General features: G+C 38.0%; 1 protein-coding gene across 1 annotated transcript; it reads left to right on the top strand.

Annotated features, from left to right (window-relative positions):
- The first annotated feature begins 585 nt into the window (after positions 1-585).
- LRIT1 (leucine rich repeat, Ig-like and transmembrane domains 1) lies at positions 586-16,172 on the top strand. Its single transcript, XM_074959944.1, has 4 exons — positions 586-837; positions 4,791-5,257; positions 11,908-12,213; positions 14,899-16,172. Exons 1-4 carry the CDS (start codon positions 716-718, stop codon positions 15,909-15,911), a joined length of 1,908 nt encoding a protein of 635 aa, XP_074816045.1. The 5' UTR covers positions 586-715; the 3' UTR covers positions 15,912-16,172.
- The last annotated feature ends 303 nt before the right edge of the window (positions 16,173-16,475 follow it).

Raw genomic sequence — 16,475 nt, 5'->3', positions numbered from 1 at the left:
TTCAGAAAACATTTGGTATGGTCCCTCATCAAAGGCTCTTAAGGACAGTAAGCAGTCTTGGAATGGTTAGTCTTTCAGGAATGTGTTAGCACTGAGACAAACACCAGGAAAATGTATGTATTTAATATTTTATTAAAGTTCTAGCTACTCTATCATTCTTAGTTTTATAACATTGGTCATACTGGCAAAAATCAATCAATCATTAAACCGTTGTCCTTTTTCTTAAAAGAAAAGCCAAATCAATAAAATAGTTTTCCATATTTTTGTATATTCTCAGTGGCTCAGATTCCTGCAGTACTAGGAACCCTTTTTGAATATCTAAGAAATCACTACAGGAAAGTGAGTTACTGGCAACATCTATTAAAGTAATATTTATATTGTCATTGATAGAATCACAAAAAGACTATGTTGTTCCACACAACAATCACTGGTTTTCTATTGGAATCCAGGATTGATGATGCTCGCTGAGGGAAGAGATGCTTTGTCTGTGTGATTCCCGGAAGCAATAAGCACCTACGTGAAAATAACTCAAGTCCCCATCCTTAATCCCCTGCCTATCCTTTTTTATCTGATGGATTCAGTGAGGGCTGGAAGATCACTGTGTGAATGAAATGGAAAGACAGTTAACAAGATGTGACCAGCCCCTGGACAAAACAATAGAGAAAAACCTTCACTTTGTCTAGTATCTGAGAGTCGTCCTCATGTGCAGGTAACAATGTGGATCACTGTGGGCTTGGTCTGCTGCTTAGTTTTTGGAGGACTGCCTTCAGCTCACTGCACTTGCCCTTCCCAATGTAGCTGCGCCTTCTATAGTATCAATGAAGGAACAAAAGCAAGGTATGTTTGTTCTCTTTGTTTTCATCTGGAAGGTTTTGTGTTCACCTTTGTAAGGATATATGAAAAAAAAAACCCATGGCTTGTGTCATGGTTATTTCTTTGTGTGATTTTCCCCAATCATTCTGTACGACAGCTTTATGTGCAGAAGGATTAGCTTCTGAGCACACTATAATCTGATTTCAGAAAAAGCATTTGGTGATCTTCTCTACTAGGGTAGAAGCAATATAATTAACATCAGTATAATGGTGAAAGATGAATAAAATGGAAAATACTGGACTTCGTATGTGCAGAAAATGTCTTAAGGTTCTAGCCCACCTTGTTCTCTTTTCAAAGAGTTAATCAGGCTTGCTTAGTACAGTGCTTTCAAAAATGTATGGAGTACTGCCTTCTATTCCATTTACTTAAGAATCCTTTAATCAGAGGATTTTTTTTTAGAAGGAAACAATCCCCAAACCAGAAGAAAACTCAAAGGCAGATTCCATACATTAAATGTAAAATCTGAGAATGGTTTATTTCAATTCCACAAAATCTCAACAAAGACCAGTTCTTTATTTTTGGAATGAAATACAATTAAGATATTAGTAGAGGATGCTTTTTGTTGAAATGTAGTAAGTAAGCAATTATTTGACTTAATGGGAAACAGGACAAGCTTTTATACAATATATTCACAATATTAAAGGAGAGAGAGGGAGAGAAAGCAATCCCTTTTTCTCTGGAGTACATATTTCTTCTAGACAGGATTCTAATGGAGGAATTCAACAAAGAGAAATTAAAAACTGTCACCTAGATTTTGAATGTCTGTAAAATGGATTTTTTTCCTCAAGACCGTTCAGGTGCAATAGAAGTAGCACCAGTAGCTTTCCATGTGAGAAGTACAGTGGAAACACAAATTACCTGTAGTTATTGAGAAGGAATGCAACAAAAATAATCAACGTTATCCCAAAGAGGCCGTAGTGGAATTACCTTCTAGTGACTGGGAAATACTGTAGTACTTTGTGGTAGCTATGTTAAAAAGTGGGTGTCTACCATTCCCTACGGTGAATAATTGTTGTCATTTTTCTATATTATGATTCAGTGAAAAAACAGCCAAGTTCCCAGTAGTAGAAGGGGTTTATCCCACAGAATAACAGTTTAGTGCTCAATAGTATCATCTGGAAATATCATCAGTAGCATAAGTGCACATTGCTATGGTGTAATAGGGTCTCATATTATTGAACCTTCTGTGCATGCATTACTGAGACGAGTTTTCTGTCTCCTTATTATCTTCTTTTTGTTCTTAGTTTTTCCCCGAACCCCCAACCCTCAGTTAAGGGGGGTGGGATGAGCCTTCTTCCAGATCCTATCAGTTTTGGTCTGAGTCTTGACTGCACCCTGTTGCTTGAGAGTCAGGTGAAGCATTTCTTTCCTCAACCTCCCGGGGTTGTGTTTGCATCTTCCATCACAGATTTAATGCCATTGTAGAAGTACTAAATGAAAGTAACTATACTGTATACCTATCATGAATGAACAATTTTATGTAGAAGCTTGAAGACATTTAACTCTAGGAAGCCTCACTTAGCAAGAGCAATTTAGTTATGTTATTTATTTGCCCTTATAGTACAGGATTAATCACTTTCAGCTAAAAATGATCTGGTTTTATAATATTCCATTTATTAACCAGCCACAGTCATGAGGAGATGGTCCTTAGATTATCATATTACGTTTCCCTCATAGTACCTCTTCTAGCATGTGAAGTGGAACATGCTTATTTGATTCTGCTACTTTTTATAAATTAAGCTTTATTTCATGTTAAGAATTTGCCTTTCCCCCCTTCCCCTTGTCGTTAGGCGAACTGATGTGCATTCTGTATTGTATTTTCTAAGATATCTGTCTCTCTCCCTTCCTCACTGCTATCTACAATTTCATGCATTTACAAAGCCAAAGTCAAATTTTGCTTGTATAAGGCCCAAGTAAATAAAGATTAAGGATTTAGGATATGCCTTTAGAAATTAGAGATGGGAAAGAGCAATTAGGTCATCTAGTTCACACTCCAGCCAGTGCTGGATTTTCCCCAACGGAATAATTTCCAGTGCTTTGACTCATCTATTTTCAAATGCTTAAAGTGAAGTGGCTTCTACCACTATTACACAGTCCAACAGATTTCACTGTAGTTCAGATTTCAAAGTAGAGTTTTGTTGGGTTAATTGACTTCACTTCATGAACAGGAGATTCCATATAGTGTTTAATGTGTGTTCCCCTGTTATATTCAGTTGGATGGAATAAAGGGCCCAAAGAGTCAAAGGTGTTGCCATGACTCTGAAACCATCCAACACTGAACGTTTTTAAACAAGTTTTGGGGTTTGGTAAACAGAGACCTCAGCCTGCTTAGGACTGTGGAGAACGCACTATAAAATTCATACCAAAGGTTACACATTTATTGATTTGAAACATATAAAAGGACAAGACTCAAAATAAGGTAAAGACCATTGAAACTGAAATTGATTATGTAAAACAAGCTTAATCAAAAAGTAACAAAGTCCCTTTTTGGAGATAGTGAATATTGGTTAAAATCTCTTATTCAGTTAAACAGTACTTTTTGGTGGGGAAGAAAGGGATAGTTCTGTTGCTCAGTCCTGAGTTGGGAATGATAGTCACTTTCCTACTTCAGACAAAACAGACAGACACAGAAGGGAGAGTAGAGATAGGATAGTAAAGATGAGGGAAATATGGCTTTTGTTGATATTCTCAGGACGCAGGGCAACTGGTCAGTCACAGACGTATGCTTTGGTCAGACAGATTAACCATGACAGCTATTGCTATGGATCCCGGCTCACTTCCTCTGTCAGGAACGTCATCTGGTTGGTCTGGTCTGGTCCTTCTCAGGCTGAGCAGAGCTGGATAGACCATCTCATCTTGCTGGACTGGTGCTGTGCAGTACAGTTGGTTTCAGAGTCAGGTGAAAAGCTGAGAGAGAGAGGACAAGAGGAAGATGGCTGAGGGACAGAAAGGAGCACATGAGGGAGCAGGAAACAGAGCAAGATCTCACATGTATCAGGTTGGGGTCCTTGTTGGTGCAGCAATGATGCTCAAGTGTCTCCACTGGAGTATCAAGATCTGATGTAATGGCAACAATCCTTCTGTTGCAGCCATGGTGGTGGTAAAAAGTTTCCCCATTTCTGCCTCAAAGTCTCTTTTAGAAGGGCCCCAAAAAGGCAATGGATGGAATAATCCATCCTCTCTTTATTTTGTCAACCAGTTAGGCCTAATTTCCAACACACCAATTTTGGTTCATTGATTTCTAGTTCTATACTTTTCTTGTTTACCAAGTATGATCTTAACACAATCCTTGAATTATATCGATAGGCCTTCTTATTTGGACTAATTCAGTCTTTTTGCTTCTTTTTTGCACCTTTTCCCATCAACATTGATTGTCATAGGTAATTGTGACACTTTATGAACTTTCATTCACTTTTCACAGCTGAGCTCACAATTAGGGTAAATTTGTAGGATCAGTTATCACAACACGTCTGACTCCTACCTGAGAGAGGCTTGTTTAATATTTGGCTCTTTAGCCAAATCTCTCATGGCTCAACTGGTGAACTGTGTTTTAACATGTACTGACATACTCTCTAGTGCAGGAATGTTATGATCACAATTTTCAGAAAGTCAATTAAAAATAAAAAGAAGAAAGACTTCATGAGCCAGATTCATACCCAATATAAATAGGTGCAACTCACTGAATTCATTTACAAAAAGATTGAATTTGATCCTATGTACCTAAATTGCTTTGATTTTTTTTTACATAGCACAGTCATATATGTATATAATGGTTGGTAAGAAAACAAAGGAACTGAAAAAGAGAAAAGCACGTACAAATAATAGATTAGAATAAAGTAAAAAAAATTCAAAATATTTAATTTAATTTTTATATTTGTTTTTTAATTTGTAATTTAATATTTGTTTTTGCCAATCAGAACTGTGCTGTGCAATGACCCAGAGATGACACTCACCCCTGTGAACATCCCAGGAGATACATCTAAACTTCGAATAGAAAAGACGGCCATCAGGAGAGTACCAGGAGAAGCTTTCCATTCTCTCCGTAACCTGGAATACCTCTGGATGCCCTACAATTCTTTGGCTAGTGTCAGTGTGATTACCTTTAGGGGTCTCCGACGGTTACAGGAATTGAGACTGGATGGGAATGACTTAATCTTATTTCCATGGGAAGTTCTTGCAGACATGCCCCAGCTACGGCTGCTGGATTTACACAATAATGAACTCACCTCAGTACCAGCAGAAGCTGCTCGTTACATCAAGAACATCACCTACCTGGATCTGTCTAGCAATAAACTGATGACTCTTCCTCAAGAGGTTATTTCAACCTGGGCTAACCTCCAGGTAGTTCCTTACTTCCCCAATGACAATTCCAAGATCATCTTAGGTAAGAGAGTTAAAAAAATAGGGCAAATTAGAATGCACTTGAGACGAATCTCAAACATGTAACATACAAGAGCAGTACCTTAATATTGCTCATTCACTCTAGCAAGAAAGTGTATTTTTAATGAAAATACATTGTTGCTCCTATAGTCCCCCTGCAGGCTAAGAGATTCCCTGTTGAAAGTAAGGACAACTACAGTTCTTCATACACTATCTGAACAGCCATGAATTCTAGAATGATATTTTTTGATGGGTGGCTTTGCATCAGAAAATAAAGTTACAGTGAAAAAGTTGATTGTCTGGTGAGCCATCTCAGTTGCAGTAGCCCAGAATGAAGTTCTGCAACAAGCATACTGAGAAGTTCAGGGGTTTGGCTCTGAATGTTTTATCTCTAGATCATTTATTCAAATCCATCTCAGGGTGACTCAACGTTGTTGCCATCTTCTGGTTGTTTGATAGGCTACATGAACTAAATTGGTGGTCTCTAGGTCTTCCAAGTGGTTATGGACCATATCCTCAATTAGTATAAACTGATGGAGTGACACTGACTTCAGCTTACACCTGAGGATGTGACCCTTTATGTCCATATTGCATTCATAACCACCACAATATTTGTCATCAATTCACACTCTTGCTGACAATCTCATTGGAGAGGACATGAGTTATTCCCAGCGGTGGTCCCCACAGTGTGAAGAAGCTTACAATGCTGCTTATCTTCTTCTGTGGATAAATGGGGAGCTTGTTTTTCTAACACTAAGGTCACACTTAAAAGAAACCCCCACATTTTTTAAAAAAAGAATCAAGTTGTGGTCTGGCCAGTTTTTAGTATCTTTCGTTAATGTTTGGTTAGCTAGTAAAAATAAATGGTGTCTTCTCTGTGCATTTTGCAAAGTGCTAAATAAATTCTTAACAAAACAAAAGACATGTTTGCTATTGCATGGTCCCTTTCATGTTATGGAATGTTGTCTATAACAATATATTGCATAGATCTCTTTTTGTGGAAATTTTACTCCATATTTCACTTCATGGATTATTATAGCATTTGATTAGGAAGGACTTTTGTGCTGTTACTTTGGCCAACATAAGATAGTCTTGCACAATCATCTGTACAGTTTGCGTGTGCCAGGATCTTAAGAAATCCATACACAGAAATGTATATGGAGATAATGGGGTAGAGCCATACTATAATTCATAGACCAACCCACTGATTCTTAAACCCCACTCCAGATTTCCCCTCTGTGCACATACACAGGTGATTGTAGTGTGTGAAGTCCGTGGATTTTAGTCCCGGGATTGAGATGCACAGCTGCATCCTAAGTTTCCTTCCTGGCCATGGCTTTCTCACTGAAAGCATAAAAATCTATGAATAGCAAGGATTCAGTCATTCCCTTTAGTTCTCTTCAAAGCCTTTGGTTTTAGGATGTCATAATAAAAATATTTTTAGAAACAGCTTAGTGCTTTCTAGATATTCTTTCATTGTCAGCTTTGTGATGTTCTTTTGTATAAGAAGTGCTTGGATGAGGCATCAAAATTGAGTAGGGGCTTGAGGAGTAGTTTGTGATAGTGTGGTTGATCATCAATTGCTGCATTGGCTCATGTGTCACACAGATACATAGATTCAGTAAATGTGAAGCTAAGAATCTGGATCACCTTCCGAAAAAAGCTGCAGAGGAGACAGGAAGGGCTAGGAGATGGGCAATAGTGAAGGCATTAGTAGTGTGGTGCTTAAGTGAGAGAGAGAGAGTGGAAGTCTGGACAACTACACCAAAGCCCAAATGTCTTTGTTTGGAAAATAGAAATACAATAGAATTGGTTATTTGAGATTAAATTAGCGTTTCCCACAGTTAATTTGTTTGTACTTTTACTGCAAAAATTTTTTCATAGTATCTACTGAACTAAACTCACATGAGCTTTGAGTCCTGAAATGAAAAAGGAAAATATTGCCAAGAGATCAAACAAATGGCTGAACTGTGAGTTTAGAAGAGAAAAAAGTGTGTATTTTATGGTCAAGTCCTATTTTCTCTCCCAGAGAAAGATTGTCAGTGGAAGTTATTCCTTCTGGGTTGTAAAATCCCTGCCAAAGGCAAGAATGAGGAAGGCCCATAAGCAAATGAGGTGTTCCTGGTCATAGCTGGTGTATTGCAGGTATTGCAATACTAAGGAGATGGGAAGGGTGGAGGAATAGTCTTATAAGAATGATCATCTAGCCATCTCTGAACCATCATGGTCCATTCTGGGTGTTAATTCCAACGCTATCCTTACTCCCACTGACTTCAAGGAAAGATCTAACCCCAGGACAGCTGCTCAGGCCCCTTTTGCCAGTCAGCCCACACTGGGCCTGGCTCTGTGGTGGGAGAAACTGTCTCTCTGTAGGTTGTGTAGCCAGTTTCACAGCCCCTTGGAGCAGTGCTTCCCAACACTCAGAGATGAGTGCTGTGCATATAGGGAAAGCGAGAGAATGAAAAAGTCCCTCATTCCCACTCCAACTGCACCAAGCCTATTCATCCAGCAACCACCAAACCTCTCTAGCAGCAATCCTCCCTCCCTTCTTTTCATGTGCTTTAATATATATACTGTTTACTGTATTTTTCACTCCATGCATCTGATGAAGTGAGTTTTAGCCCACGAAAGCTTATGCCCAAATAAATTTGTTAGTCTCTAAGGTGCCACAAGGACTCCTTGTTGTTTTTGCTGATATGGACTAATATGGTTACCACTCTGAAACCTTTAATATTCTGTGAGATGTCCCTCATTTTAGCAGCAACAGCTGCCCCCACTCTCACATGATCTGTAATCCACAAAATGGTCACAAAATCAACCCAGGATCTAAATTCCACAGGATTGTGGAGCATGGTAGATTGTGGGGCAATTCTTATGCCATTGTTTGGGTTGTGCTTTTGCCATTGTTTGGGTTGTGGACCAAAAAGGTTGAAAACCACTGCTCTGTACCATCATTATTTTATATACATCTGTCAAGGGTCCCAATCTTTTCAGTCTCTAATCTCTTCATATGGATGTTTTTTCTTGTCCAATTATTTTGTTGCCCATATTTCTACTATATTTTTTTCCAGACAGGCCTGGCCAAATTGAACATAATATTCTGGGTGATGGCCTACCATTTATTTTCTCAGTAGCATTATAGTATCTTCATCCCATTCCTTTTGCATTCTGGCATTTTGCTTGCTTTTTTCGACCTTTAGTGCACATTGACCATGGGTTTTAGATCATATTTTTCATTAGTCCTTTTTACTGAGTAGATAAATAGATAATTTCCTTATATGTTATAGGAACCCAGGAGTACATGCAGACATAGGAGGCATCTGTAGTCCATAGCCAAGGGCTGAGCTGCAAGAACTTGAGAAGACCCTTTTAAAGAACCAAGCTATGACCATATTTAAAACCATACTGCAGCCTGCCCATGGAGTCCATACAGTATGATTTGGTTAGCACAACTCACGGAAAAATATCTGTGTGCATGTTGGTCAGAAAAACAATAGCAGAACTGATCTAACAACTGGATTCACTGTTATGTAGATAGCACATCTGTATATCTCTCAGATATGGATACGTTAACCAGAAGGGAAAAGTGAAGGTGACCAGTGAGGACAAATATAATGATCATACATCAAGAGCTTGATTTCAGGAAGTGACTGAGAATCAGAAAACTAAGTTAACTTCTGTGAATATTCCAGTTAACTTCTGTAATACTGTCTTACTTTTGCTAGGTTTCTAAACATTCTTTATAGTAAATTAACTTTCTAAAACATTTGCAGACAGCAAACACACAAGGGGTATGGGTGCAGCCAGTATAAATCTGTTTAGAAATGTGACAATGTTTATGGACTCTTTTTTTTATAGACCCCTGCTCTTATTCATCATCCGTTCCCTGAGTTTTAATGTATTTAGTTTAAAATTTGTAGAAAATGTCCCACCACTAAGGCATAACCCTTTTAAAACACTTTCCCAACACTGATAGCATGGAATGAGACAGGCATCATTTCTTCTTCAGCAGAATGTTTTTAATCTTTCTTGTCAACTGTTGGGAATGGGTGACGTCTACCTTGATTGCATTGGCTCGTTAGTAATTTTCCCTCTGATATTCACCCCTTCTTGTCAACTGTTGAGAATAGGCTACTTCCACCTTTATTGAATTGGCCTTATTAGCACTGACCCCCACTTAGTAAGGCAACTCCCATCTTTTCATGTGCTTTAATATATATACTGTTTACTGTATTTTCCACTCCATGCATCTGATGAAGTGAGTTTTAGCCCACGAAAGCTTATGCCCAAATAAATTTGTTAGTCTCTAAGGTGCCACAAGGACTCCTCGTTGTTTTTGCTGATATAGACTAATACGGCTACCACTCTGAAATCTTTAATATTTCTGTGAGATGTCAGTTGCTCGTGATCTGAACTGCATTTATACTAACTGTAGCATTCACAGATATTTTATTCACTGGAAGCCTTGGTATTTCTGCAATGTTGTGTCTAAATTAGAATCTCAGTGATGTGCTACCAGCAGTGCCATTGCTTAAGTGGTATAAATGCTGGACGTGTTAGTGTAAACAGGGTAAAACTATGTTTATTATGGTGTCATATAGACTTGCTCGGAGTAGTGTTAGATCAGATTGGGGTAAAAACACGTGTGCCCTGCCTAAACTGTTTCCACCAGTGCAGTGCTTGGAAATGTCATGAAATATGTCACTGTAGGCAAGGCCATAGCACCACTGCAGGTATAGAATCATCTGCACGCAAAAGGCATGCTAGTAGAACGTTATGTCCATCCTTCCATGACAGCTTGTTGAATTGCCGGCAGAAGAGAGGAGACTGCCTGAGGGTATGCCTAATCTGTGGTGAGCCTCCCATGGTCAGCTATGTCAGAATCCAGGGTAGCGCCTGCACCGCACCGCATGATCTAGGCCTTTACTTTATGTAATCAACTTTAGTCTCTGATTCACAAAAGTATTTAAACTCCTGCTTAAATCAATTCTAATTCAAGATAGCACTTCAGCATGTCCTTATCTTTAGACATGTGTTTAAGTCCCATCAATTTTAAGGTTAAGTATGTGCTTACTTACTCTCCTGAATTAGGGATGCTTTCTTCAGTTGAACCCTTAAATATCTCAAAGTCATTATTTTTCTAACATTATCATTTTTTGAGTAATAAAATATGTTTAATTCCAAAGCAAATAAAACCCAATAACTTTATTTTAAAACCAGTTAAGGTACTTAAGTGACAAGAATGTATACATCTATCACTTCCTTTGCCAAGCCCAAGTGTTTAAAAGCAAAGAAATGAATAGTTAAGGACACAAGACCTTGTATTACCTACATCTTAAACAAACAAATGACTCTTTTCAAGGGTAAAGAAATACATAATTTATCACAGTACAACAACTGATTCATGGATATGCATTATTTTTATTGTGATTTTGATATTTAAATTTTTTTTCAAAGGGATATTGTTAAAATCCACCCACGTTTCACAGTTTTTGGCATAATGTGATTTCTTTGGGCAGACAGAGGGACATGAATCAAAATTAGACGTCTTGTGAAACTGGAAAAGGAGTAAAATTAAAGTTATTTAAATTTTCAGGAAATGTGTGAGTTGCCTGTGAGATTGATAATGTGAGAAAGCATGAAGATCCTTCTTTCTTTTTGAGATATAAAAGGGGTTATAATCAGTCATACAATGGGACTCTGGTTGCATTCAATATTGAATGGTTGTCACCTTTCTATAGCAAACCACAAATACCTGCACTAGATCTTTTGTTCTATAGCTCTAAAAACAGAGGTCTCTACTAATTGATCTAAAGGAAGGTTTCTCTGAATTTTAAAAGGAGCCATATGTTCTTTGTACACTACAACCAGCTAGGGGATGGGAAAGTGCTCACACATTTACCAAGTACTTGCTCCTGCTCCCACTGAAGCCACAGCAAAAATTTCTCATTCACATCATTTGAAATTAATGAGGAAGGTCTCTCTCCCAACCATTTAAAACAAAACCTCTAATAACTGCTTGATTTCTTGTCAAATATTTTCTTCAAATATAGTTGGTGTACAAGTTTCCAAAGAAATATAACTATGTGGAAAATTTGAAGGTGCGGTACCCAAATAGTCAGTCTTGAGCTAGAGGGAGACAAAGAAACTTTAGACAAAAGTCAAAATTTCAAAACAGAGTAACTCAAAAACAGCAGGATGAATTCTCTTCAAACTTCGCACAAACACTTTCCTTTGCTTTTACAATAAATGTAGTGATTTTCAGGACAATTATTTTTTTCAAGCCAAAGATATAGAAGCTGACTCCAATATTAACTAAGGAAAGGCTGTTTTCTCCTCCTAACAATCTGTTTTGATTGCATGGATAATCATACTTCGCACTGCCATGGTACTTTTTCATCCACGATGCCAAAACAGTTTATAAAGCTGTGTTAGCACCATGTTACCAATGGGGTAAGTAAGGCTCAGAGTGGTCCTCGCCATATGATGAGGATTAAGACCCAGGTTTCTGGACTCCAAGGCTATATTCTGTATGCCAGGCCACAAATGCCCCTAGTTGGAAGCAGACTATAAGCCAGTCACCACATGTCCATTAATGAATATAAAGTGGAAAGTATCAATGGAAATGTTGACTATCATGATTTCTCTTGACAGGTTTGCAGGACAATCCTTGGGTGTGTGACTGCAGTCTGTATGAAATGGTCCATTTCCTAAACTTCCAGTCTCCTAACATAGCATTTATAGAGCCAAGACTGAAATGCTTCACCCCACGGAGTCTTGCTGGAGTCTTCTTCAGTCAAGTCGAACTAAGAAAATGTCAAAGCCCTGTTGTACATACTTCCGTAGCCAAAGTGAAGACCATACTGGGTAGCACTGTGTTACTGCGGTGTGGCACTACGGGGGTACCTATTCCTGAACTCAGCTGGAGACGGGCTGATGGTAATCAACTCAATGGCACAGGTGGGTTCTGGCTCTTTATTTCACACTGTGTGATTGGAAAATAGGCTTGTGTTTTCTGCACACCCTGGAGCAAATATCAGCTTCAGCTCTTCCAAATAAATAGAACTACTGTATATGCCTCCTGCTGAATAAGAAAATAGGAGGCTAGCAGGAGGAGAATGTTAACATTGTAACTCTCTACAGCATTTATGTTTTTTCCCTGAAGACTCATACAACTAACCCACACTTCAGTGTGAATATATTAATGTTTATATAATAAACTATGATATGAAGCATGTTATGTTTTCTTTATTGCACAACAAATGCACTGCAATAGTGGATCTCAAGCTGTTCTCTGCAAAGTACTTTTAGGTGGTTTGCACACCTATTTGCATCACAATGGTGAAGCTAAAATAAGAGGCACTTTAAAATTAGTTTTAATTACATATTAAACAGTCTTCCTAAAAAACTAGTTGTGGGCTTGCCCTGGCTCCATTGTGTGCTTTCGCATGTCTGCAGTGTGGAACTGCTATCAAAACAGTTAATAAATCTCTGCTAGATGTTTCCTTGATGTCAATTCAACCAAGATCAAATTTACAGGTGACAGGAAGACTGGAGGAATAATAAAATCCCTGGTAAGATAATGGAACAAATATTGAGAGGAAAAAAGTCAGTAAACTCCTAAAGGTAACTGAAAGCATATGCAATAAGCAAGATTGTAAAGTATGTAATACAGTGTCTCATTAAGTCTCACCCGCAAAATTAAAATGACTTTCAATTGGAGTTGGGTCGGAACAAAATTTTTCATTTCTCAGAGGAATCTTCAATTTTGACTTTTTTCCATTTCAAAATGACAGAAATTATCACATTTCAATATTTCCTGCAAAACAACCCCTCTTCCCCAGAATTTATTTTGAGTTGGTTGAAATGTTTCATTCTGATTTTGACTTTTATTTAAAAAAAGATATAATATTGAAAAAAGTCCTTTCAAAATGGAAAATTGATTTTTCTGTTTCAAAAAGGTCAAAGTGCTTCTCTCCCCACCCCCATCCATTTTTTAAAAATACAGTTGCATTGAAATCAACGTTATTTCTGCAAACATTTCACTTTTGATGAACTGGCATTTTCCAATGGAAAAACATTCCATTGGAAAAATTCAGATCAGCTCTACTTTGAATGCTTTTCTCCCTTAAAATGGGGATTCTTCAAGACAGTCATTGTTCCCTTTAAATGCCCCCTATCATGGTGATCTTTCCTTTCACAAGAAAGGCTGGATCTGATGCCATCTGAATTCAGAGTTAGTCTCTAAAGAGAACAACAAGAAATATTCCCTTGGCATGTGGGTGGGCACAGATCTTCCAGAACCTGGAAATGAAGAGTGAATTTCTAGACTCATTCAAGTCACAGGGGTTTTGTTATTCATGTCACGGGAGCCAGGATTTCTCCCAAGGGTGTAAGTTCAGAAAGTTAAACAGCCTATTAAATAATTTTCTTATAAGATCTAAACAAAATGAATAGATTTGTGTTATGTGTCCTTAAAGTGTTATGAGATTCTTCAGTGCCATAGATACAGGGAACGGATATAATTTTTTTTTCACAGCTATAGAACAACTTCTAATAGAAGACCTTTTTTTGTGATCTTCAGAAGCCATTACTCTGTTGTGCATGACGTGGTGCAACTGCTACCAATGATAATGCCTTCATATCATGCTGAAAACATGCCTCCTACATTAAAAACAGACAAACAAAAAGTCCCTTCCTGCAAAATAATGAATGCATTCTAGAAAGCCTATGTTAAGTTTACTCTAGCTACAGTCAAGATTGATATATTTTGTGCCGCATTAAACATGGCGTTACCACCTTTCAGTGAAGAGTTGTCTGAAAAAATACAGTACCTCTCAATGATGGAATTTCCTCATGAGCACTATAATATGACAGCTTGAAATATTAACTTTTCTGAAAGAATGAAAGGAAAAACTGCTCTCATTCTAGCTGTAAGAGTATTGTATGGTCACAGGAAGATTGGAAATTGTTTTCTGCTGAACCTCCACACTCAATGAATACTTAACCCATAAGGTGCAAAAGCCTTCAATATTTTGTTTGGTTGGTTTGATTCAATTTTTATTAGCAAGATTCCTTCTCCAAAAGGCTGGATCTTAACGTGATTGGATTTTTGTAAGGTTCTCAGTATGTAACATGGTATACTCATCTTAATTCTACAGCAAACAACATATTATTTCCCAGCCATTTGTCTCTTGTTTATTCATTCTAGGAGCTACCATATGTTCATCTTGAAAGACAGTCTACTCTTGAGCAGTGATTTTCTTTCATGTGAATCATAAGTAAAAAAAGTATATTGACTCTTCCAAACACAACTTTCTTCACTCTCATTCATGAAGATGCTTGCAGTGTTTTATATACATGGTATTTTTTAAGGATGGGGAAATCTTTCCTAGCTTATTTTCCAATTCTAGCTTTGCCCTGAAAAAATTCCATCATATTTTTTGGAAGAGGGTGTATGGATGAACTAGATCAACTAAAGTGATCTTGACAGTAGCTAACAGCCAATATCCTTTCATTAGGTTTATTTTGATTTCATATTTTGGTTAACAAAAATGATCATTCTGCTATGTATAATAGTAATTTTGCTGAATCCATCTTCTTAATATTTTATATTATATCCATGTTTGGGGTTTTTTTTTTCAGTGCACCAGGAAATTTCTAGTGATGGAATGAGCTGGTCTATTCTAGGCTTGCCTGTAGTCTCTTTTCTGGATTCTGGAGAGTACATTTGTAAAGCAAAGAACTTCCTAGGGGCTACAGAGGCTTTCATATCCCTCATCATCACTGATTCTGAAGGCACTGATGACTCTAATGCTAACTCTAAAGGAGTATGGAATGGGAAGGTGAGTGGGATGGAAGCAGCTGCTTACAATGATAAGCTGGTGGCTAGGTACGTTATCACAACCTCAACTTCACCTACATTAGGTGCCAGACCAGTCCGTGTTAACACAGAAGAGAATCTAGGGTTCCAGAATGAGGCACAGAATATGGTTAAGGAGCAGAATAACAACCCAAGAAATCTTCTATCAAGTCTACCCACTGGTCAACAGGAGCCAGAACGTATAGTGAGGTCTGTCAGAGTGATAGGAGACATGGATCAAAGTGTCTCATTGGCCTGGAAAGCTCCTCAGGCAAAGAACACAACCATATTCAGTGTCCTTTATGCCATTTTTGGAGAAAGGGAAATGCGCAGAATCAGTGTGGAGCCAGGTAAGACTAAGATCACCATTGATGGACTGATGCCAAAGACCAAATACATAGTGTGTGTCTGTGTGAAAGGGCTGATCCCCAGGAAGGAGCAATGCATCATATTTTCCACAGATGAAGTTGCCAGTGCCGGTGGAACCCAAAAACTCATTAATGTAGTGGTGATCAGTGTGGCCTGTGTCATTGCTGTGCCTCTGACCCTAGTGGTCTGCTGTGGGGCATTGAAAAGGCGCTGCAAAAAATGCTTAGTGCGGAAGCCCAAGGAAGTTCAGGAGTCCTATGTCACATTTGAAAGTCTGTCTCCAGGGGCCAAAACTAAAGGATTGGAAGGAGAATACTTGACTAGAGACACCCCAGATGAGTCTAACAGGCTGCTGTCTGCACGATCAAGCGAGGACTCAGAAGCAATACCAAAGAAAGAAGGGCAACCCAATGAGTACTTCTGCTGATATTACTAGGCTAATTGTTGGCATGTTCGACCCACATGCACACACAAATGCATATGACTCTTTACCCTGTAGATCAGGCACCAGTACATGCTGTTGCAGGTCAATATGTATCCCAGCATGTTCAAGAGAGCAATGTGAGAAGACTGGTTATACTCCACTCTCTTGGAACATTTTGCACAGTTTTGTTTGCTGAGTTGCATCTAATCAGATAGATGCAAAAGATTTCTGTGATTGTTCCTAAATTCCCCTGTGATATTGTTCCTTTGTCAAAATGAAGTTGTCTAATTGAATATGAAAATATTAAGCAATGTTGTCAAATACATTCTTATCTATTGTTGCTTGCATATCCGGCTTGTTGTATACTAAATATTTTAATATCAACTATGCTGAATTGCTTTAGGATGACAAACAATGAAGTTGTTTCTAATGGTAATAGAAATTTAACTACAAATGTTGTGAAGATTCATAGACTCATTTGGTGCTCCCCAAACAATTAAAAGCTTGTGTGAAAATACCCAGCTTGATGCTTAATAGATCATGAAATGCAAATACACAATTAACTAT

Source organism: Natator depressus, chromosome 7 (assembly GCF_965152275.1).
Source record: "Natator depressus isolate rNatDep1 chromosome 7, rNatDep2.hap1, whole genome shotgun sequence".
NCBI lineage: Eukaryota > Metazoa > Chordata > Testudines > Cheloniidae > Natator > Natator depressus.
This window is presented reverse-complemented; position numbering and strand designations above follow the sequence as displayed.